General features: G+C 47.5%; 1 protein-coding gene across 2 annotated transcripts in view; it reads right to left on the bottom strand.

The window, feature by feature from the left end:
* The window catches only part of HEBP1 (heme binding protein 1), a 43,800-nt gene extending 26,795 nt beyond the window's left edge, over positions 1-17,005 (bottom strand). The window contains exons 1-3 of one of the 2 annotated variants that reach the window (XM_085601037.1): positions 16,822-17,005; positions 16,611-16,715; positions 1,374-1,512 (exon numbers count right to left, since the gene is read on the bottom strand). In XM_085601037.1, the coding sequence (XP_085457163.1) occupies positions 1,374-1,512; positions 16,611-16,688 (217 nt within the window). In that variant the 5' untranslated portion in view covers positions 16,689-16,715; positions 16,822-17,005. Of the gene's footprint in view, positions 1-1,373; positions 1,513-16,610; positions 16,716-16,792 lie in introns of both variants that reach the window. The other variant, XM_085601038.1, reaches the window with a different exon arrangement.
* Between the last annotated feature and the right edge of the window lie 8,814 nt (positions 17,006-25,819).

Below are 25,819 nucleotides of genomic sequence, written 5' to 3' on the forward strand. Positions count from 1 at the left end.
TCAGATTGCAGTTATTTAAGCATTATTCCTTTTCTAATAGATGAGCAGTAGTCCGGCGGAAATAAATATAGCTACGAAAAGAAAGAACACAAGAAGTCATCATGGCAGGTTGAGGACAAATTCGTGGAGCAGTCACAAAAGCAAACCAAGTGTAATGTTGGGAGAGGGGTTAATATGGGCTAATATTGTGTTCTAGTTCTGGAATTGATTATTTTGTTTGAGCTTCTAAATGCTGCACTGACAGGCAAGAAAAGAATTACATGCATAATGCTAGCCTTTGGGTCTTATAGAAAATACAGGTTAATCCAAAATACGCTCGGAAAAATCTACATTCTCCTGCTGTGTCACAGTAGTGCATACACGAGTAACAAAGAATGCCTCGCAAAAGAATTACACAAGAGTTTTACAGCATTATGTAACCCAGAGTGCACCACTTCTGTCATACCAAACGCACTACCCTTCTGGTACGCTACCTCCAACTAACATATTCAAAACACAAAAACAAGGCGGCCACCTCAAGCACAAAATATAATACACACAGCATATGGCCAGAAGAACAAGGAAACTGAATAATCAACACCTTTTCTCCTCATTCAAATAGCTATCCTGCAATGGCCTAATCAAAGCAAGTAACCCATCTGGAACCCCAACACACTCCACTCCAGCAAAAACCTTCAAAAACATTCTCATCACATGTACTGGGCCTTAGCCAATGAATGCTGTTAACAATTATTTAATGAATGCTGTTAACAATTATTTAATTACAGTTCCACTCTGCCAGACCAGAAGATCTCCTGCGTCAGGCCACTGCTTGAGAAAATGAACAAGCCCATCCAACTACAGACTGATCTCAAATGCCCCTTTTCTAACAGAAAGAGCCATCTAATTTCAGCTATGGCTCTCTGAACACAAATCCAGCCAAGCAGAGGCTTGTAAACAGCATGCCTAACAATTTGGTATGACCTGAAGATGACAGCTGACAAATGTGGGTTGGTTGCACTACTACTTTTAGAAATACCCAGTCCTAAATACTGTGCACCACCAGCCATTGCTGCAGAGACTAGCAGAGCTCAGCGTATGAGGAAATCCAGTAAAATAAGTCCCTCCTAGACATACAAAGCCTGGTAAACCTGCCAAATTGCTTGCCAGGTAGGTTCACAACAGCAAATACAACACCCTTCCAACCACGCACTCCCTCATGGTCAAGCATGCTATACATCCGATAAGGAGTTTGGCACCCCACAATGGAGTATGAAGTGCTATATCAATACTATAAAACAATACATTGCTGATAGACACTCTACAAGGATTCAGTTGCCCCACTTGCAGTGTGAGGGCCCCTTACTGAGGTGGGTATCACAGAAAAGGCTCACCTTTGTCATTGCTTCCGCCCACATACTTGAGGAGCTGGAGAACTGCTTCGTTTGAGGCTTCATCAAAAGGCTTCCCCGTCACCTCCACGGTGGCGTACTGCCCACCGTCATACACCCGCTCCTCGAAGGCCACGCCATCCTAGGGGATACAAAAAAAATAGGGGGGGGGGGGGGGGGAGGTTAGGATCACTGAAGGCCACAGAGGAATTAAGACTGCCATCGAGGGCAGAGAAGTGTTGGAATAAATACAGAGGGCTAGGGTGTACAGTGACTCCATCATGAGGTACAGAGAAGAGGGGTGGGTGGGGGGGGGGAGAAGAGGAGAGAACACTGAGGGCCAGAGGGTAGTGACACCAGTCTGACAGACAGAGAAGAAGAGGGGGGAACTTCATGATCACGGAGTGCAGAGAAGCAAAAACACCCTCAGGAGCGCAGGAGAGGTTATTTAACCCTCGTTCACAACTTTGATCAGCCGAATCAAACATTAGGCAGAATTTGTAAGCATGCAGGTGCCACTTCCAGCTCTTCTACCTGTGAGGGCAAGAATCTGAGGGCCTTTATGCAAATACCTTGCGTCTGAGAGTGGTACTCGTGTATGCAAAAGCTACAGGTGCTATTGGTACATAGTAAATTCCCCAAGCGTACTGCAAGGAATATTTGTCCGTTCAAATGAATTCATGAAATGTAAAGGCATGATCAGATAAAATCAATCCAACTCTGTGAGGCGCTTAATTAAGAAAGCTGCTAACTTTGTTGATGGTTATCAAAAAATCGAACTCAAAAAATTGCTGACAGTCCTACATTTCAGTCCCTCTGGCCCTCCAAAAAACGACAAACTTGTACCCAACTTTCCTGACCCTACCAGGCCATCTATTTCCAACTACAAGATCAGCTTGAAACAAACAACGTACTTACGATCAGATGGGCTCCAGACCTAAAAGTAGCATATAATCCGCACTACCCTCTTCATGGAATGACCTTTCCTGACAAACAGACTCATATGGTGTATGCATTTGACTTCTCAATTGATCTGTCAGTGGCTTCTGACATTTTACCACAAACATCTTTTCAGCTAAAGAGAACTCGAAAGCACAAACAAGCTAGTAAAATGGAACCTTTAATTTAAACCAGACTCAATCCAAATTATATCTGTAGGCGACTTTCCATCAAAACCTCAGAAACTACCCCAATTAATCTATGAAGGAGCCAGCCTTTCGCAACTACTTTTCAATATTAACCTCAAGTCTCTTGCCTCACTGAAAAACAACATTTGGTCACGCTATCTCAACGAGACTCAAATTATTATCAGTACAAATCAGAAATCCACCCATCACTAAAGATGATTAACTACCTTAAACTCAATCCACGCAAAAATAATGGATGGATATCCTTAATCTTGAACTTCCCCACATGGTCAACAAATCATGGCAAAACTCACAATCCCTGTAAAGTCACAAAAAAGCTTGGCAAGTTAATGGACAAGACCTCACATTGTCACTTCAAATCAACAAAGTTGTCAAAACAACTTTCTTTCTTTCAGATACATGGAGGAATAGGTGCCTCCTCTGCTTCTTGGCTTTCCTGTGAAGAGTCAAAGCCAACATGCCCATTGTCCTTTCGAGCCCAGACTAATCTATGCAAATGTGCTCAACCTGAACCTCCCATCCTATTCACTTTAAAGACTACAAGAGTTCAAATTGCAACAACAATTGTGAACATGAATCCCTCGAAGCACATTACATCAGCCATAAAAGCACTTCACTGCCTCCCACTTTCACTTGGAATAGCATTCAAATCATCACACACATAAAACAGGCCCTAAATTTCCTGAAGCAAAAATTGCCTTGTACAACACAAAGTGCCACCATAGATCGTGCGCTGGATGTCCCCTTGGAATTCCTCCGTACAACAGAGCCCGGGTGGGGCGCAGCGGCCAGCGCTGCCAACTCGGGAGCTGGGGATCCGGGTTCAAGTGTCTGCGTCAGCGCAACATCCTATGATTCTCGGAAAGTCAATCTCCCCGTGCCCAGGTGCAGCGCCTCGATACCCTGCGCTATATAAATCTACAAACAGTTGCGTTTAGGTCAAGGTTGCTACACTCTGTAACTCAATCCCCAAACATCCGTAAAATTGATGGCCATACCCATGAACCCAGTGAGAAAGTCCTGGACCACATCATAAACAGGTACAGTTTAACTCAGTCTTTCCATCAAACATTCTATCCACAACACATAATTGAAACATACAGGAAAATGAACATTGGCTAGAGAACACTTCACAACTAGCGGAACTAATCCCAACAGAATATAACAAAATGGACAAACCTTTAAAAAGTTACATCCCAAAGATACAGGAAAACCAAGACTACAACCACCCAACCAAAACGCTCAAATTACAGTTTTAAATTCTTAACTGCTACACACCACATAACCCAACTCCAGCAGAAACACAAACCATACGTTTATCCACATTCCAGAACCTTTTTAATGATACTATGAACACCGATATGTTAGATATCAAAATTCTACTTAAACACGCTAAAAGACCAGAAACCTGTCCAGTGCCCTCAGTCATGCAAGCCAGAATGTATCACCTGCACCCACCGCTCCACGCAGATAGAAACATGAAGTGACAAACATCTGGATCATCCCATCGTCCAAATCAAAATATCTCACATCGAGCCAATTAGATATTTTCTTTTCATTCTTTACTTCACCCAAAACACCAACTCCATCAAACCCCTGCTTAATCTACCACCAAAATACTTTTTGACACGAATATACCCATTTATATCATGGCCCATGATATAAATTGCCCATTTCAGTTACCATTACAGAACTGTTAACCTCATAACTTTAATGTGTAGGATAAGGAAAATGAATCTTCGGTCTTTATAGTTAATGCTTCCTTAACAATATACTATGCGAAAACTGGTGGCTAGCTCACCGCTTAAAACTCAAGACCTATATTGAGAACAGCAAAAAGGTGAGATCACGTCGCTAACAGGCCATTATTTATGAACACCAAATAATATATTCCTACACATTGTCTAGGCGTCCAAATATTCAGCACTTTAACCCCTTCAGTGCCCGCCCCTTTCCCCGCCCTGTGCCGGCCGTTGTATTAGCGGGCGGGGTTTATGACGAGCTGGTCTAGTCATGGGCACAGCGCAACCGCGGCCCATGACGAGACCAGCTCGTCATAGGCATTGAAGAGGTTAAAAAATGAAAATTGTACTGAAGTCACATCATCATCTACCAGGCAATTTACCCTGCCTGCATACTCATGAATAGCAAATTTAAAACAAATGTGCACTTCTGCTTACAACAACCAAAAGAACTTTACTCTGCCCTCTACAAAAAAAAAAAACTCATGAACGCAGCACATTATGTCTGCTTTCTCATACACTGCCAAGAGAATTTACCTCTGTCCAAAACAGTACACTGGACAGGACTCTTAAGACTTCTCTTGTACTCACTCTATGCAGACCTGCATTAAAGACATACTGGGAACAAGGAAATGTTATTTCTAACTCATTGCTGGGTTCCTTTGCCTCCTCTGGCCGATAATGAGGATTCTAAAATGTTTATTTTCCGCCCGGTATTGTTTACTAGGCTCTGCTGTAGGAAGGGCGCTCTCCCTTGAGGAAGCGCTGATTTACATCATACACCAGCTGTGGCCTCAACGCAAGTAACACCACCTGTGTTCACAAACAGCTTACTATATTGAGCACTACTCACCACATACACCTAGGGTATGACGGGTATCCACGCTTTCGATGGACTCCCAATAGCACTCTCGACTCCATATCACACACCAATGTTATAGAAAGGACTCTTTTCCATGGCCCCATTCTTTACAACCATTTTTCCTTCACATCATTTGGAGGGCACAAGTTTATGGTGTATAAAGGCTGCAGTTTATTTCTCAAAACATAACATGGATCATACATTTCACAACATCATGGTTGGTCATTCGCGACCCATGTTTCTGGTCATACTTCACATTTCTTGGTAATATTGTCCCTCGTTTTGTTCGCATTTCTAGCTGACAGCACTAATCTTGTGCGGTGGCCCGTTCTGCAGGTATCCCAGTGTTTACAGTTCTAGGCTGCCCTTGCTACTGACCTCATGGACAGCCATCAGACATGGCCCGGGCTGTAAATGCCGTTCCGCTTAGCCTGTACCCTTGCTGACCACTCGCCTGCGCCACCGTGCCCCTGCCGTGTGGCATCCCAAGGACACTGCCTGAGCAGCCCTTCTATTCTGGCTTCCTTTGTGTGCTGTCGCCTGCCCACCCGTGCCCCAGAAAAGGGGGGGCCAATCGGCCCCCACGCAGGCATGGCAGGGCCCGGCCCCTCCCATATCCCGTCCCCTTCGTGGTGGCTGTTCCCGCCCCCCCTTGCCCCGGAAGTAGTTGTGTGCTTCCGGGCCGGGGGGGGCGGGGCCGCGATCACGAAGGGGTTAAGAGCCTGGGGGGGCGCGGGAGGCGGCCTCTTTGTGCCCGCGCTCCCCAGGCTCGCTCCTCGCCCCACCGTGGGGCTCTTTATTTTCTTTTTATTCGTTTCAGGTGTACCCGGATCCGGCCAGCTGCGGAGGACGGAAGCGTAGCGGGGAGAGTTTGCCGATTCGCACGTTCGTGCAGGAAGTTTTCCCGGGCTCGTCTGGAGGCCGCTTGAGCACTGCGGGGACGTCCGCGTTGTGGCCATCACGACACGAGGTATTTTGTGGGGCGGGCGGGGGTGGGCTGCAGAGCCTCAGCGAGCGTACAGGAAAAGCCGGGCGGCAGAGGTGAACGTTTCGTTTCTGTTTCTTTTACGAGCGTGTGTAGAACGAAGTTAAGCAGGGACAGCTAGGGCAGAGGGCGGATGGGTGACCAAGAAGGTTTTTTCAGGAAGGAACGTTGTTTTTGAATTAAACAAAGGGCTAGGGTGGTTACACGTTATTCCTACAGTCTAGCAGGTATATTGTCCGACGTGTGTATTGTGTAATAGGTGAAGGATCTTCTTGTTAGACGACTGGTGCTAGAGAAGGGGCTCTGTTACAATTTTGAGCACCTATTTACAATAAATTGCAGAGGTACATGATCTGAGGTGTGTGCATAGCACACCAGTTTAGTGTCGTTTTTTGCCTTTTTCCATAAGGAAGTGACCCATTTACAAATCAATTGGGTATATGATCGGATGGTGTGTCTTACAGGGGTGGTTGGTCTGGCCTCAAGGCACACGTGAAATTGTTTAATTTTTGTTTTACGGGGGGTAGTGCTCAACTTACTTCAGACTGCCACAGTGTGAAATTTAACGCATTTTCTGTTACAGGTCAACAGGACTAGGAGCTAGGTCGGTATTCCAGCTTGGGCGCCTTTTCATTTGGGTCAGGTACGGAGCACGGTGTGCTCATAAGTATGTCTGCAAGAAGGGGGCACGCGAATGCTAGCGTGGGTTGGATGTTTCAGAAAATGATGCGCAGAATGGCGGCAATGGAGAAACGCCTGGGGAAAGTTGACAAGCTGGGTAGGACGGTAGCGGAATTGGGAGAGAAGGTAGGAGCGCAGGCCGGCCCATCGGGAAGACCTAAGCGAGCGATAGTGCCGCCCAAACCAAGGGGCGAATTTGCGACACCGCCCAAGCGGGCGAGATCTAAGAAGGTGGGGGGTCGTCCACAGGGTCCAACTCCCATGGTACCGCCGGCGGCACCTGTCCCTCCACCTCAGGCACCCGTCCCGCCACCTCAGGCACCCTTGGGCATCCCGGCACCGGTGCCCCAGCTACCAGTTGCTGTGCCAGTAGCGCCGGCAGCACCTTTAGCACCATTGGCGCCACCGCCCACCCCGGTTCCCGTGGGGGGCTCGGTACCGAGTGGGGTCCCTCCCCTCCTGCCCACGTCTGGTCCAATGCCAGCAGATTTAGCAGCCCAGGTAGCAGTCGTTCTCCCCTGGTTAGGTAAGGGCGCGTTGCCGGACATCACGAACCTCACGGCAGAACAACGAACATTAGTTGCGCAGATATTGTTGGCTAGTGGCCAGGGCAGCCCGCCACTCGCACCGGTTTCTCCCCAAACAGGTCCAGCGAACACCGGGGGCCCAGCCAAGACCGTGGAGGTGGCGTCATCCAACGACAATGGTAAGGAGGTTGCCCTGCCACTGTTGGGCGAGGGCGCGATGCCCTCCAGAGGGGAGTGCCTGGCGCAACATGTGTCACAAAGTGTGAAAGAGTTGATTTGGGCGGATAAATACGTTAATATCTTTTCATTGTTGATAGACAGCAGGGAATGGGAATATGCGAAAGCACAGAAAGATATGATGTTGCCTAGTGAATGGAGATCAAAATTGTACAAATTTAGGGTTGAAGAAACCATCCTCAATTGGGTGAGGGCCTTTGCTGTGTACAGTGCAGTAATTGGGGAACGTTTTCCAGGAATGCAATCAGTCATGAGCTGCTATCAGAGTAGGATCACAATGTACCATGATAATCATGCGGGGGATGTCTGGAAAGAGTACGATATAGCCTTCAGAAAATCTAGGGAGTTCAACAAGTCTTTGGCATGGGACAAGGTAGATTCTATTTCTTGGCATTCTCAATTTGAGAAGGGGCAGGGGGCGGGCCCTAGCTCTGACTGGAACAAAAGTTATTCTCCCAGGCCACAACAGCCATTTCAGCAGCCCTTTCGGCCAGCGCAGGGCGGGGAGACAAACCAAAAGGCTAGAAGCGGTGGAAGTGCAAAAGGGGTGTGTTGGGACTTCAACAAACGGACATGCAACAGGGCACCGGGCACCTGTAAGTTCAGGCACGCCTGCAACATATGCGGCCATCCTTCCCACCCAGAAGCGACATGCAGGAACAAGGGCAGTGGGCCTGGGAATAGGGGAAGGAAGAAACCAGAGTAACAGGATCCATCCCATTATAGCACATTCGCCCATTCTTTTGTCGGTTATGATCCCATGGCTTAACAGGTACCCCAACCACACGTCTGCTAGATTATTGCAAGAAGGGTTCACGCATGGTTTCAGAATTCCAGCTGGGGGTTATGTCGGGACACCGCAGTGCAGGAATCAGCTGTCAGTGCTCTCCAATCCCACGCTGGTGGCTAGCAAAATAGAAAAGGAGTTGCGCTTGGGTAGGGTAGCGGGTCCTTTTCATGTCATTCCTACTAAGAATTTTGTATGCTCCCCGTTGGGCATAGTGCCAAAAAAGGAGAAGGGCGAGTATAGGCTTATCCACAACTTATCTGCACCCAGGGGCCTATCCTTGAATGATGCTATTGATGAATCAATCTGCAGCGTTAAATATGCATCTTTTGATCAGGCGGCGGACATGCTGAGGGACTTAGGCGCGGGTGCACTGATGGCCAAATCAGATATTGAGTCAGCCTTTAGACTACTCCCTGTTCACCCGGAGGATCAGCGCCTCTTAGGTTTCTCCTTTGAAGGGAAGTACTACATGGATAAGTGTATGCCCATGGGCTGTTCCATTTCATGTGCATATTTCGAACAGTTCAGCTCTTTCTTGGAATGGGCCCTAAGGCAATCTACAGGGCACCAGTATGTCATGCATTATCTGGATGACTTTCTTTTCCTGGGTCCGGCGGGGTCACGGGAGTGTGCGTCAGCATTGCAGGAATTTTGCGTGCTCATGCGCTCTTTCGGGGTACCCCTGGCGCAGGGAAAAACGGTCGGGCCAGTGGCATGTTTGGAATTCTTAGGAATTGAACTGGATTCAGTGGAGGGTTGCTTTAGATTACCAATGGAGAAGATACAAAGATTCAAGAATACCCTAGGATCATGCATACAGGCTAAGAAGGTTACTCTACAAATGTTACAGCAGACAGTGGGTCAGTTAAATTTTGCATTGAGAGTAATACCCATGGCGCGCCCTTTTTCACGCTCGATTGCACAGGCCATGAAGGGTCTTCGGGAGAAGCATCACCGGACACGGCTATCTGCAGAGGTTCGCCAGGATATGCGGATATGGATTGCATTCCTGGAGGATTTCAATGGCAGAGTGCTGTGGGGTGCACCCACGTTGTCCTCGGAGGACTTGGGTTTATGGACTGATGCTGCAGGCAGTGTAGGTTTTGGGGCAATCCTTGGTAGGAAATGGGTGGCACAGAAGTGGCCCGCCTGGTGGGAGGAGAGCGGGCTGACGATGAACATTGGTTTCCTCGAGCTCTTCCCAATCTGGGTGGCACTGAAAGTGTGGCCCCAGGATCTGGCCAACCGATCAGTAATCTTCTGGTCAGATAATATGTCAGTGGTGGAATGTATCAACCAACAAGCTGCAAGGTGTCCATTCATATTGCGCCTGATGAAGGAGATTGTGCTGTGTTGCATGACATTAAACATACTTTTCAGGGCAAAACATGTCCCAGGGGTGTTGAACAATGCAGCTGATGCTCTTTCTCGCTTTAAGATGCAGGTGTTCAGGGATCACCTGCCGGACGCAGAGACCACCCCGGCCCCTTTCCCGTCGTCTCTCTGGCAGATTGGTGCCCCCAACTACATGACCTCGTGGCAGCCAGCATAGCACCCAAGACAAGAAAAGCTTATGAAGGGGCGTTCAGGTCTTACTGTCACTTTCTGGGCCAGGGCTGGGAGAGCGGGTGGTTTGTGGAGGCTAGCTTTAATAACTACATGAGCGCGTTACACAGGGAAGGGCGCACGGCCGCAACAGCCGGCAGGCACAAGGCTGCAATCTCCTTTTTTGCACGTGCGAAAGGGGTGAGGGATCCCACGAACAGTTTCTTAGCGCAGAGGGCATTGAAGGGATGGCGGCGCATGCAGGCACCGGCCACAGATACTAGGAAGCCGATAGGTTTTGAGCGCTTGTCGGCAGTGCTCCTCGCGCTGCCGGATACATGTAGCTCCGCGGCCGAGGTATGTTTGTTTAAAGCGGCATTTTCATTAGCCTTTTATGGGGCATTCAGGGTAAGCGAACTGGTGGCGGCCAACAAATGTGATAGGGTAGGCGGCCTTCAGCTACATGATGTCAGCATGAGGGGTGACACAATGTGGATTACCATCAGGAAATCAAAGACTGATCAAGAAGCCAGGGGCCAAACCTTGGCGTTACACCGGGCACGGAGCAATGTCTGCTGCCCGGTGGCACTAGTGGAGGAGCTCTTGAGACAGCGGGCGCAGGAATGTAGGGGGCCACTGCTGCTGCATGGGGACGGAACACCTTTGACTAAGTTTCAGTTCCAGAGGGTGCTGGCCATGAGTATGGCCAGGGCGGGTCTTAACCACAAAGAGTTTGGGACGCACTCCTTTCGGATAGGGGCAGCCACAGAAGCAATTGCCAGGGGGTTGAACTCAACCAGTGTGCAAAGGATTGGGAGATGGTCCTCTAATAAGTACAAAGGTTACGTGCGGTTGCACATGTTGTGAGAACAGTTGCCATTTTGAGTCTTGACACTTGTCCTTTTTTGTCTGGTTATTTACAGTTTCACGGGCCTGCGACGCAGGACGGAAACTTCCCATGGATCATCTCATCAACTCAGCAACATCAAGGAATTGCCCAGAGGACAAAAAGAAGACAAGGGTAGTTTGGGTAATAGGACATTCATTTGTGAAGCGCGCTAACACAATTTTTCTTGCAGGTTTGGGTAGACGGAGGGCGGAGAGTGGGGGGTGCACGGTCTCCTTCCACGGCAGGGGGGGGCTTCGCCTTAGTCAGTTCAGGGATTATATGTTGGATTTACTAAGACGACATACTGCACCTCCCTCGGCGGTGATCCTTCATCTAGGGGGGAATGATCTGGCGGGCCTGGGTAGGAGGGTCCTCCTGGAAGAGATTATAGCAGCAGCAGGGTGGGTGGCAAAGCGGTTACCGGGGTCTGTGATTGTATGGTCACAATTGATACCAAGAATGCAATGGAGGGGCGGGGACTCTGTTAGCGCCCTGAATCACTCAGTAAGGAGGATTAACAACAAGCTGGACAGGTTATTTAGAACCCCGGTCTTACAGACCATACCTCATGGGTGCATCTGGGGGGAGCACTTTTACCTGCGGGACGGGGTCCATTTAACTGAGGCAGGGAATGCTCTTTTTATAAGGAATATCCTGGCGTGGGTTGAGGACTTTGGAGGTAGGTTATGACCTTTCTATAGGTAGGTGTGCGGGGGGGGGCCAGATAGTCGGTCAACTATGCTGGCCTGTGGCGGTAAGGTCATAATCGGTGAGCAGCATTTTAAGGTCCTTAGGGGGGGGCGGGCCCAGTCACGAAAGGGGCCGCCCATCGGGAGGGGCCATTGGTCTCTCCCAGAACTTCAGGGGCAGGATATGATATCCATTACTTAGAAGGGTGCGGGGGAGGGAGTTCACGCTTTCCTCAGGCTGGTAGCCACCCCTCACAGACACTATGACGTCATCAAGGTGCGCAAGTGTGGGCCCTCCTGTTATGGTTTAATGGAGTTCAGAGCGCACGGGGTGAAACGTGCCCTGGGTTGCGCATGCGCATCTCGAACGTGAGAGCGTAGCTGTAAGGGATCTGACACCGGTTAGCGACCTTGCCGTCCGACGTAATTATTAGAGTGCTTAATTTTCAGGATGTTTAGATTCGGTTAGGAAACACGCTGTACTAGATATTTGTTAAGGTTAGCCCATCTTATAATGTCAAAAATGGATGTAATCTAATGTTCTGAAATGTGCATTCTAAAAATTGTCAAAAATGTTTATTTTATAAAATTTTTCATTTTATTTTCATATTTTAATAAATACGGCCAGGGGTCCCTTGACCCCTGCCTTCCAAAGACCCATGTGTTGACCTGCTGAATTAAGTAATGCAATTTGTGTAGTAAGGAGGGGGGTGGCCGGTAGTCCCAGCCCATGAGAAAAGGGGGGGCCAATCGGCCCCCACGCAGGCATGGCAGGGCCCGGCCCCTCCCATATCCCGTCCCCTTCGTGGTGGCTGTTCCCGCCCCCCCTTGCCCCGGAAGTAGTTGTGTGCTTCCGGGCCGGGGGGGGCGGGGCCGCGATCACGAAGGGGTTAAGAGCCTGGGGGGGCGCGGGAGGCGGCCTCTTTGTGCCCGCGCTCCCCAGGCTCGCTCCTCGCCCCACCGTGGGGCTCTTTATTTTCCCCACCCTCCGTCCCCTTGGTTAGCAAATTGGGTGATGACAATGGTAAGTATACTGTTTAATGTTGTCGCGTGATCATAAGAATGGCATGATTGCTGCCTCGGGCGTTCCCCCGCTCGCAGGGGGATATGCAGGGATATATGCTTGGTGCTTCGCTGGGTGTTAACTTATTCTTTCCTTAGGCCTTTTTCCCGTCTACAGGAGACTGTGCAGATGTAAATGTGGTGTGCTTTGCTGTGGTTTGTAACTGATTCTCTCCTTAGGCCTTTTTTCCCGTTTTACAGGAAATGTACAAATGTAGATGTTTTCGTGTGTTGCTGTGGTTTTAAGTAACTTTCTCCTTAGTTCCCTGTTTTCCCTTTTAGAATAGCAATGTCGTATTTATTATGTGGGTCTGGCGGTAAGGTCATAATCGGTGAGCAGCATTTTAAGGTCCTTAGGGGGGGGCGGGCCCAGTCACGAAAGGGGCCGCCCATCGGGAGGGGCCATTGGTCTCTCCCAGAACTTCAGGGGCAGGATATGATATCCATTACTTAGAAGGGTGCGGGGGAGGGAGTTCACGCTTTCCTCAGGCTGGTAGCCACCCCTCACAGACACTATGACGTCATCAAGGTGCGCAAGTGTGGGCCCTCCTGTTATGGTTTAATGGAGTTCAGAGCGCACGGGGTGAAACGTGCCCTGGGTTGCGCATGCGCATCTCGAACGTGAGAGCGTAGCTGTAAGGGATCTGACACCGGTTAGCGACCTTGCCGTCCGACGTAATTATTAGAGTGCTTAATTTTCAGGATGTTTAGATTCGGTTAGGAAACACGCTGTACTAGATATTTGTTAAGGTTAGCCCATCTTATAATGTCAAAAATGGATGTAATCTAATGTTCTGAAATGTGCATTCTAAAAATTGTCAAAAATGTTTATTTTATAAAATTTTTCATTTTATTTTCATATTTTAATAAATACGGCCAGGGGTCCCTTGACCCCTGCCTTCCAAAGACCCATGTGTTGACCTGCTGAATTAAGTAATGCAATTTGTGTAGTAAGGAGGGGGGTGGCCGGTAGTCCCAGCCCATGTGCCGTGAGGCATCCCACGGACACTGTTTGAGTCTTTTCCGTGTGTACCTTTCTGTGCTGCCTCCGCCTTGCCCTTTGCCAGTGCTTTCACGTCTGTGACTGCTGTGTCCTGGTGTGGGTGAGTGGGTATCACTGACAAGGTCAGTTGTGTGGTTCAGGGGGGCCCGTGACCTCTTTTATCCTTTGTTTGTCCGTCAATTGGTCTCCTTTTGGGCGGTTACCTCCTTTTGAATGAAGTGCCCAATTGCAGCACGGATTTTTCACGGGTTATTCGCCTCGTGACCTCAGTCTCGCTCTCGCCGCCGTGAGGGGTTCCCTGTGGGCCCCAATTGGTCCAGCTTTGCCCACTCTACATCTCAGTCATGCCATTTGTGATGTCAATGATGGTATTTGAATAGTCGTCAGTGCGGCTGTAAATTGTGAATGGTGCACGGCGGGGCATGAGTTCTAGTTTACACAGCTATTTCGGACTGGGGAAAATCAGTGCTTTTAAGTTTTGCTTTACATCCATAACGCTATTTTAACTGTAGCTTTTAATGTAATTTGAGGTGGTTTTTAAAAAAAATAAATGTTAATTTTTTCTGCGCAAAGTTTAACTATATCTTAGCGTTCACAAAGTTGTTATTTATCATTACATGCCTCGATCAAAGAACGCATTCGTTAAGGGAGGACTCGTTTCACTCCTTGTGCTCCCTTAGGGGCACGAGCTAAGGGGTGAGAGGGGAAATGACAGTCATGTGAGCAGAAAGAAAGGCCAGTGGGTTGGACCAGTTTATCTAGGACAGAGAATCCACTCAGCACACCACGCCCTGCTCACACAGCAACGACGCAGCCAGATCTGAAAACTGCAGAAAGACAAAAATTAAACCAATGTGCACAATAAGCTGAATAGGGGATAGAAGAACCCCGTATTGTGTCTACCCCAAAGGACCCTGAAACGAGTTCGGGGGCAAGAGAAAAGGAAGGGTGAGAGTTAAATAATTCTTATTTTTCTCTCAGCCTTCAACTGAGGCCTTTGAGAGGGGCAGCGCAGGCAGCAAGTAGGTAAAGGGCCACGTCGGTCTGACCGGTTTATCAGCAGTCGCGAGTTCTCATATCTGACCACACTCCCTCGCGGGACAATGACACAGCAAGATTCAAACATTGCCGGGCAGCCCAGAATATGCCCGACGTGAGCAAAAGGGAGCGCTCTGTTAAAATGATGGAAAAGACAGGACTGAATGCCTGGGGCAACTGTGCTTGAGCCTTAATATTCTACTTCCAAGATGGCACTGGTGAAGGGTCCGAACTTGCCACCTCCAGGAATGAATGTCTCTGGGGATTGGCACTAGTCCTCCATTTTCCACCGCAGTGGCCCCCGATTTTCGCCCATGTCTGCCCCCACCTAGGGACAACTTCCTGGTACTTTCTGACCTAGAAGTCACATCTTTAATCCTGTAAGGGGTTCTTTATTTGTTCAACTGTCAGAACTCTGGGTACAGTCCCCTACAGACTTCTGGAGAATCTCTCTAAACCCAAACGTGGGGTTTCTGTGCTCCTCCATCCCACTGCAGGGGCTCAAGGTCTGACCTTCTTGATGACGTGCTGCACAGTGAGATTCAAAATAAACCTGTCTCTATAGGGCATATGATCATGCACTGCATGACCCTTTTCAAGGCGTACACCCAAGACGTGGAACTCTTTACCAGTGCTCATCAGGCTGCTCAATTCTTTCAATTTATTTAAGCCCAACTTGCAATCTCACTTACGTGAGAATTACCTGGATATCCTTTGTTAGCTATTTTGATTGATCTTTGTCCAATAACACATTGATAACCAAGTGACTGTTTTTAGAAGGATGCATCTCAAGTCCAGTGACACTGCAAGTGACTGCAACACATTATTTCTGTTTAACATGTGATATTATTTTATATGATGCAAGGGCCTGCCGCAACGCTCCAAGTAAAAACATTTTAATTGGACATGAAAGTAACTGATATCCTTTTAATTTACTCGAAAATGTTATCTAAGGCACATTTTTGTGATTTACTAACACGGCTATTTTTTATGTTGTTCTACTGTAATGCAATTGTTTTAATGAACTTATGCAAATAAATACATTACCATCATTTTATATGCATCATTTATGCATACTGTATAACTAAAATGTGAGGCGTTACTGCTCTGACGCCTTAGCGCCTACATAAAACTTACAAAAATTATAATTAAAAACATTTAATACATCAGGGGGACATGTTCTAATCTCCACACTAATGGGGTCTGAGCATTTGTAGACCTAACCTAGAGCAGAATATCCCCTACACCCGTCCAAATGCATTACTAGTGTATTGTGTTGGTATCCCGCTCCATGTCCCCAGTTCTTAATTTCTCATCCTAGGCTCAAGTTCTCACTCGTCTCACCTGAAGTTTCTCATGTTCTAACCCGATTGCCCTGTTCCCACCCATCTCACTACAGGGGGGTTTATCACCACTTCACAACCAGTGACATTTTCTATTCACTCCATGTACACAGCACACTCTCACAGCTACCACCCATGGGACCCACATCCTGGCTCACTACCATCACTGGTTCTCATTGCCTCAAAGACTCCTGTTATCCTCCTGTAGTGTCTTATACTTTTGTTTCTGGGGTACCACACAGCCTTTATACACCGGGTCCCTTCATCTCACTGCTACCCATTCCTGTGGTCCCAGTGCTCATTGCTCCACTCAACTGACTTCAGCTACCACCACCACCTGACACCACAGGGGCACTGGTTCCCTACTCCTCCCACTAAATCCCCCTTGTTCTCATTCCTTCCCATACTGCAGGCCCAGTTCTCACTGCCCTTCCAACTGTGAACAGGTTATATTCCCCTCCAACCCTCGTTCTCATCTCTATCCTCCTCAGGATACCCGGTGTTCACGCCCCCCCCCCCAACCCCCAACCCAGGGCCCAGCTACTCGCCTCTTACCACCCCAAGTTTGTAAGGTCTTCCCACTTCAGAGAACCCGACTCTCTCCTCCTCCCACCTCAAGGACCGTGGTCCTCATTCCTCCCAGTCCAGGGCCACTGGTCCACCCCTGCCCCACGCCCCCAGAGACCCAGGAGTTCTCACCCGTTCTTCAGCTCTCTGGACCCGGCCACTGTTGGTCTCTGTTCCCCCAAAAAGGGAGTTTTTGATCATCCCAAACATGTTGCTTCACACTCCGTCAAAGTAGTCCTAGGACAGACAGAAATGGAAAAAGTCAGGAAAATAATCCTAAAGGTGTAGCCGAGTCCCCAGATTCCGCAACCCACCTGCTCCCTCCCCTGGTGTCCAGCTTTACCCTTGCTTGCTCAGTAATAAGGAGCTACGACAGGGTCTGCAACGATGCTGGTCCCCTGTGTCTGCCTCTACCCTAGGCTATACTGCCACCGTCTCTTGTTCTTCCCAACTGCTCACGCGAAGCTCGGGCTGTGCTGCTTATCCCAGACTTCACCACACCCCTGCCAGTGGGCGCGGCTTAGACTGACAGGAGCTGGGGTGGGGCCTATCACGACGTGTCTCAAGCTCCAGGAAGAGGCCATCTTGGAGTAGTGTGTGTGTCAAGGAAATCTGAAGTTAGCAGATACAACCCCGAAAATCAACCGTTGGTTCAGTAGAATTAAAAAAAAGTTCACAACTAAAGAGAGACTTACAACGTTTAAGAGCGCATTTTACGCATTTACCTCGACCTCAAAAAGTTATCTACTACTGTTAAAAAAAAAATTGAAATGGCTTGATATGTCACATACTTCGCCACATTCTCTCCTTTTGTTGCAGTAAAATGTAAGAACCCAAGGGAGAGACTGCGCCCCTAGTTACTGCTCCTCGTGCTCTCCTGCTTCCACACCTAGGAGCATTGGCGGTTTGTCTGTTATGTCAATACCTAGCGGGCAGACCTTCGTGCAACTCACTTAAAAGCGTACTAAGGGGCAGATTTACAAGCCCCTTGCGCCACTTTTCCCATGTTAAAAGTGACGCGCAAGGAGCTTGTAAATCGGCTCGTAAGAAGGCGGCAGCTGTTGTTCAGGAAGCGTGATGCCTCATGTTCATCCACATCAAAAAGATCTTGACAACTGGATGCCTTTGACGTTTTCCGTAGCAGCCTGTTTGTCCCATATCATGTCTGACAGGTTCATCAGTCCCTGCCTTTTAGCCTACAGTACTTTGCATGCTGAGATTTTTTAGCACACTCGCAATGTTGACTGCTAAACTTCAAGTCCCAGAAGGCACCCTGCTCATGAATAAACAGCCAGGACTGTCACATAGTAGAGGTGATAAAAAGGCAAATACGCTTGCCCAGCGTCACCGAGGGGACATTCAGCCAGCCCTATTTTTAAGCGAAGGGCACCGAATATGCCTGGACTTGGAGTTTCACCTTTGCCCTATGCAAGCACGCCTCCTGTCAAGCTTTTTGGCATTACCAAAATCCAAAAAGGTCTGATAGCTAAACCCCCAACACATAGCTGCTACGTTTGACCTGTTCATACGAAGCTAGGTACTCCAGCCCAGGCTTTTTCCCCTTGCATCCTGGGACATTTAATCCGACTTTTACAATGCTATAAACTTCACTACAAATCCCAGAATGCACATAATAACCTGGACAGGAGTAGCACAGAGTCACGAAAAGACCTGGCAAACTTGGCTGAGCTTATAAAAGGGGCAAGTTGTTAGTGGAGCAGCGTAATTTTGACTCCACCCTTACAGGTCACACAGATACAATTATATACATGCACCTGACATTATATTCACTGTGTGCCTTAATTTAATTAATATAAGTGAAGCATTTAAACGCATTACTGTATTCACTGTAGAAACTAGAGATTTAAATATGTGTGCACTAATGTTTAGCTTAAACGTGAATTATGTATTCATGCATACATTTTGCATTTACACTTCAAATTATTTGGCTTACATAAACATGTATTCTTTTGCTCACGATTTGCAGTTCATTTAAAGTTACAGGTGTACACGTATAACCATGTATTCGAAGTGCACAATAAATGCTTGTTTAGTTTAGCCTGACTACAGGCCTCAGTTGATATGTTTTATGGTACAGACGCCTATGCTTGGCCTATTCTTGCAAGGGTGAAGCTTCATGCTAAACACTTGTTTCCTTTTCTTTCGGAATTCTATTGGAGTCTGATTGTGCTGACACCTTTTGCTTATACGCTCCCGAAATAGATACCCTTTATAGATGAGCCTTAATTTATTATGGGATAGAGGAGAGAAACTTCCTTTCTCTAAGTTAGTTTATGGAACACGTGTTCACTTTTATTTGCAATTATATGCTTGGGACTGTCACAATTTTGTATCTCATTTTATTGCGTCTCAACTAACTGAAATATTTTACTTTGCTTATAGTACCAATGTACTTATTGAATCTGCATACGGCTGACTGGATTGATTGGTAATCCAAATAACCCCCTTTAATCATATTCCTTGATTCCTGGTCCTCGTTGTGGAGGCACATTGGCTTCACAAGTTACATTGTATTGTTGATGTTTTCTCCCTTTCAATGCTTCCTGTCAGCTGCAAATGTTCATCGATTCTATTGAGTACATTTTTCGACGACTTGACTACGAGATCACATTCGTAAATCCGGGGAAGCTCCATAAATAGCAATAAATTATATCTGCAATATAAGAGCTCCAGGCACAGGGACTGGGGGGGACTTACAATTGGACTGTTCCTGTATGTAACAATGTATTGATTTCATTATAAGTTTGCAGCCCACATGGATGCCCATGTTCCATAGATAACATGCTACTATCACTTGATCGACCTGGCCGTTTAATCATGGATGTTAGTTATCTGGGACCAGAACCTGTGATCTCCAGTTTTTCTACAGCAGGAACATTACCGGCCATAGCTATTTTACGAATATTGGAATTTATCCTGCAGGTTACAGATAGAGCTCTGTAGCAGGTGCATCGACCGACTAGGCTATCTTGCTCAGACTGGACGCTGTAATATGCAGATTGGAACACCTATATACCTTTTGGCAGGTGCATAGGTTGCCCGCCCCCCCTCACCCCATATCACCAGTGACACTGTTTCCAGTCTTGGATTTTCTAGTCACAACCCAAGGCGATGTGGTTTTTGTAGCCCTGGTTCTTTGCTTCTACTGATCTAATGAAACCACACAAGAACAGCATGTATTGTATATCTAGGTGAAAAGGTGTCTGGAACTCGTATCCGAAGAGTACCACTACCCTTAGAGCACATGTAGATCTCTGCAGTTGCCACATTAATTCGCGGAGGCATTGGACCCGTGTCCAGCACGTTACACACAATTCTATGTAGCATACTCCGCCCACCACGTGTTTTCCAACAAACTTTAGAACCAGCTACCTGCAGACTATACACAGCTCTATCCTCCATTAAGAAAGATTCAGTACTTGTAAACTTTTCTAATGTGCTAGTGAAATAATAATTCTCACACCCCCGCCTCCCAGCCACCTTCTGGAATTCTTCATCATCACGTGGAATCTCCCCCCGGGAGGAATGCTGGTGGTCGCGCGCTCCGCCGTCATTAATTTGTTTCCTCATTCCAACAGGCTCTGCAACCCAGGCCGTCCAGGCGAAAGGAAAACTCATAATCCTCTTGCAGACTGAGCATGCCCCCCTCCCCACAATATGCTGAAGCCACCTCACATTTATTTTTAATTACTGTTAAAAAAATAATTGAACTTATATTTCATGTTATGCACAAATCCCAGACAACAAGAAACGTAAATTGGAAAGGTAAGTAATTGTAAATTTGTTAATTATGAACTTTGATCCCTCTCAAAGCTCACCATATTTTGCAACAACAAAAAATCTATAACTAGCTGTAATCTGTTTTGCAAAACGTCGGGTGGAAACGAAGTTGGGTGGGTGGGGCAATCGGGGGTCGAGTTGTGGTTAACAGTTGTGGTGGCAGAGGGGTTCCAAAAATGCACTTTTTCATTCATACTCATTAGGTCTAAATTGAATTATGGATTCTGAAAACTGTACAAGGCATTGGGTCCATATAAGTCAGATCAGCAGCCGCACAGTAATTAATCAAGCCTTACAAGTAACCCCACACAGGGAACAAACACTGAATTCTTCTGTTGAATTCACATATTTTGTATCCACATATGTCACACATTCATAAATGTACACAATATTTGTAATGGTGCATCTTATGTAGTGTGATGGCCCCGGCAAGGCGACTAGTGAGTGTGTGAAGTTTGCAGGCAGTGCAGACAAGTGACCATGCTAAACCAAAGTTGTAGGAAAGAGGAGCAAGAAATGATTAGACATCAAGGGCCTTTGTGATGCAATTTCTAGACTCAGTCCTAGCACAAAATGTTGACGTTTCAACCCTTTAACAGAAATACGTGCTCTTCTTCAGGAAAAGAGTCACATCCTGCTGCACTCTGGAAATACAGAGACAAAAACGTTGTTCTTTAGTCTATTGGCCAGGTGTAAGAAAAGGAGTAAAGTAGACAGTGTAGGTCAAGCTACCCCAATGTGGCAGCAGTCCCACAGTCATAGAAGCCATCGGAGAACCGAAGCAAAGTACAGGCAATGCACAGCCCGTTCTCAGGAATGAATGTGTTACCATAAATGGTTATCTGGGCAATCAGTCAGTACCATATGTCTGTACGATTAATCCACCACTACTAATTTTGTAGTGGTTGATTGTACTGATATGTCTTTCTCAACACCCATGACTCAGAAGAATTCAGAGTTTCGTCCTTGTGTGATTATTGATAATGTTTGCGTGCATGTTGAGTTCACTTATCATTCTGGATTTTTAGCATACGCTGGACATAGGTGCCATGTAAGGATATGAACCACTAATGCTCCCAGACAAATGAATCATTGGAAACTATTGCCTTCTGTACTTGCAGTACACGCAGATTTGCATTAAGAATAAGGGGTATTCCTGTTACCTTCCTCGGTCAGTGGCTACTGGGCAGTTTCCATGGTGGGTATTATCGTTTGTCACTCAACCAAGTTACCCCCTCCCTCTACTTTAAACACATGTTGCATTGTCCAAATTTTACTCCAGGAGGTAGTAGATGATTTGTAAGGCAAATGCTCAACCTCTAAGTCCAGTGAGAGTGATATACTTTAAAGAAAAAACCTGGCTTTTTATTTATGTGTAAATGACACACAAATGATGGACGGAATGCAGAACAAATCATAAATTCACCCCCATGAAGAGATCTGGGTTAAATCCATCATTCTATTGCTCACCTTGTCACCCCAGTTTAGACTCCGCTATATGCAAATCCGTCTTGACGCTGCTACTCATGGGAACAGTCCATCCTGAACTGCCAAGCCAGGTGCTCCCTGGACCAGAAACAAGCCTCCTATGACCAGTTTCGGGGTATCACCCTTCATCAGCCAGGCTAGCTTGAATCCAGTGACATAGTGAGCCTGGGACCCACGTGTGAGCATAACCGGTGCACCTAGGGCGAGAAAGCAAAAGACACACAAATGATGGACGGAATGCAGAACAAATCAAACATTCACCCCTAAGTCAAGAGATCTGGGTTAAACTCATAATTCTTTTGCCCACCATACCACCCCAGTTTAGACCCAGCCATATGCAAATCAGTCTTGACCCTGCTCCTCATGGAAACAGTCCGCCCGAACTGCCAAGCCAAATTCCATCATCTGTACTTTTTGTATTTGTCGTCCTAAGTGGGAAGGAAAAATCCATCATCTGTACTTTTTACTTTTATTTAAGTGTAGGCCAGATGAAAACAGAATCGGACTGGCATATAGGGCAATCTGTTAATGCCCGAAGGCCTGGTCTGACAGGTCAGTGTGTGGGCCGTTTTTTAGCTGTTTGTGGGCCTGTTTCATGGTCTGGTGGGATGTTTTGTTACTGTTGATTTCTCCAATATTACAACAAACATTGCTTCCAGCAAGCACAGATGCATGCTGTCACCCATACCTTACAAAACAGTTATACAGTGTCTTTATAAATTCAAACCTGCCCTGATTATCTTGACATTTGTATTGTTGCCTGAAAACTGCCTGATGCACAAGAAAGTTCATGTGCTTTTAATCCCAAAATTATTTTGAAACACAGCGTCCCCCAACCAAAGTCACCGCCAGATGCGTCTGCACTGGTCGCACTGCCCTAAAACCAGTCCTGCTCCCAGCAATAGAGCAGGACAAGCATTTCCAGGAATGGGGTCAGAGCTGAGGGTTTCTCAGTACTGCAGCGAGTAATGCAGCTTGATTCTGTCTCTCTGTCAATTGCGGAGAAGAAATGCAACAATTCGGGAGTTCGGGTGGCTGAAGACACACCGAAGAACCAGGCTTCGGTTCCTGTTGGGGCACTGCTCATGAGGGTGACAGTGTCACTGATAGTGGATTCGTAAGGAATATGGTCTGCAATTTGGCCGATGGGAAATGCTCAAAATGGCGAATCACGAACAACTTCTACTACGGAGGTCTTTGCGTGACCATCAGGGATACTGAATGCCCTATAATGCACCCAACTCATGCGATATTGATCGGACCCTAATCCCAACAAGGTTTTTGCACCTTTTAACCGAGTTTTGTGCCTTGCGGTGATTTTTTTCTTTTCTTTTTTTCTTCCTTGAACGTAGCCTGGCTCTAAAATGGCGTCTAAGGGAGGAAAGCGGGGAACATCTTACCGGCTATGGCGATGATCCAGAATGAAGGTGAGGCGACTGATTGATCATCGTAGATGCAGAGTGAGCTGTCTGTGAGGTGCGTTTTATAGCGGGGCCTTCTGCAGCTTCCTCACAATTGCTGACAAACAGTGCCTGACTCTAAAATGGCGGCCGTGTGAGGACGACAAAGTGCGCATTTATCCCCTCTGAGGTTGCCAAGTGGGACAGTGTTGATGCAGCGCCACTTCTACATGTGGAGTGGCTCAGTATGAGACCGATTTTGCTTCCATGACGATCGTTGTTGGTATGCAGTGTAATTATAACGGTGCTAAAGAAGAGGTGTTGTGAGCTTGCCTGATTGCCCTCCCATACATTGGTTTCTGGATGTTCTCTCCGGTCTCGATCTACGCTGAGGCTCTTTAACTGCTGCAATTCCATACTACCGCTTTCTCTCACTTTCGGTGGTCCTTTACTGGTGCGGCAATGAATGTCTAATTTTAGACAAGTATTGGCTTTGGTGAAATACCGATGATTATCAGGAGTGTTATTTTGCACAGTTACTGATTTTGTGATGACTCATATTGCCTGTGTTCTGACCTTAAGATATCGCCAATTGTAACTGTACAATCGTTGGAACCTGCACTGGACATCTATGGTGCCCCCCGCTCTTATCCTGCTACATGGCCCTGCAGCTCAGCCCCCTGCGAGTAGGAAAAACTGCTTTCGCGGAAGACCTGCTTCCCGCGGCAACGGTACGGAGCGGCAGGAGGGGAGGGGCCTGGGATAGTTGCCGAGGTTGCCTGAGGGACTGGGACATCTGTGGGATACTTGGGAGCCCCCCGAGTGGGGCACGTGTCCTGTGAACTTCCCCTTCACCTGACGGCTGCTATATGAATAACAAAGCTGAGAGAGTCCAAAGGGCATGCAGCTCGCAGACAAATGCGCTACAGGGACTGACACGGAAGAACCCCCAGTCGGGGAGACCCTGCTGCAATGAGTGCCTCTCTCTTCCAACCCAACTCCCTAAAATGGCCCCCATAAGTATGCCCTTGTCCAAAGCGCTCCTCCTCCCCTTGTTGGGGATGGATCCAGCATCTTTGCCCTGGAGTCTCAGAGATCCCTCTGAGAGAGTCCACAGTGACAAGGGTGTCACACATAGTGGAGGTCTGGGATTGATCCCCTTTCCACTGGGAACTGTATCCTACCCTGCCGGATGTCAGACACTGTCTAATCTCCCTCCCCGTTACCCTTTTACATCCCCCCTTACCCTTCTACACGCCTTGAACCAACTGATGTAACCTGTAACGTATGTACCTTCTGTAACAATGTGTAATTTGTAACCTATGTAACTTGCCTCATGTAAAGCGCTCTGATACCTCCGGGTCTAGCCAGCGCTATATAAAACTCAAGTAACTAAATAAATAAGAGCTAACCTCATAGCCATTATAGGAGGAAAAGATCTATGTAAATGGTGGGGTGCGATACTTCCCCCAAATTCTAGCAAGCAAAGCAAGTTAACAGATTTCTTGTAGATGATTTAAGGGAGAGTAGATTTCTACCCTGATAATTTTTTGAAACTTTTGGAATCAAATTTGCTAAAACCCGCAGACCCTTATAGGGCATTCATGAAATATTTCAGTATTTTCCTGGTGCACCACGGAAGTCTGGCCTTTCCTAGGAAATTACTTCCACGATACTAAGGTCATAATTTTTTAATGGGTGTGCATTCAAAATGACAGTGCCAGAAATTTACCATGTTTACGTCAGCCACAGTCATGGGCACCTCTAAAAATTCCCTCCGGTATACAAGGGTCAGCATTTTGCTATTGACACCTCTATAAAATGAGTACAGGAAATCTTATGACAAGAGTTACCTCAAATATCAATTCCAACTTTTTGCTATGGATTCACCTCATATGCTAATAATGAAGTGCATCATGTCAGGGCCTTCGGCCAGGTGCGGTGGCACGTGTTGTGTGTCCCTGCTGCTGGGTATGACTGGGCTAGTAGCTTTCTCAGTTAGAGAGTTCGAGTCCCCACAGCCAAAGATGGTGTCTTGATAGAAGCATGACAGGGCCTGCAGTTTGCCATAGGTAACACCTCCCATCCATATGCTATTAGTGCCCTTGTCCATAAGGCAAGAATAACCTCCAGTATGCAGGGGCGGGAGGTCCCACACACACCAAAGCGAGACAGGCGGTCCTTGACATCATGGAGGAGGGGTTGCTGTCGGACATATGGAGAGTCAGGCATCCCGATGATATTGTAGGGACGTGTATCACGAGTCAGCACGCGGCCTGGTCCCGGCTGGACTACTGGCTTGTCTCGCCGGAGGTGGCGACCTGGGCGGAGGGAGTGGATATTCAGGCCCGGTCACTTTCTGATCATGCTCCCTGCCTGTTGGTGGTGCGGATGCCTGAGGCCCCTGCTCGCGCGTTCTCCTGGCGGCTGCCCCCGTACGTGTTTACCGACTCTGTGTTTACTGAGGAAATCAGAGAGGATATTGTGCGCTATTTCGATCTCAACGAGGGCACGGTGGAAACAGAGGCGGCCCTGTGGGACGCATTTAAGGCAGTGATCCGAGGCCAGTGCATCTCTAGAAGAGCGGGGGTCCTCGGGACAATCCGCGGCACACTGCGCAGGCTGGAGGGGGAATTGCGAGACTTGGATGCC

Source organism: Triturus cristatus, chromosome 4_2, assembly GCF_964204655.1.
Source record: "Triturus cristatus chromosome 4_2, aTriCri1.1, whole genome shotgun sequence".
NCBI lineage: Eukaryota > Metazoa > Chordata > Amphibia > Caudata > Salamandridae > Triturus > Triturus cristatus.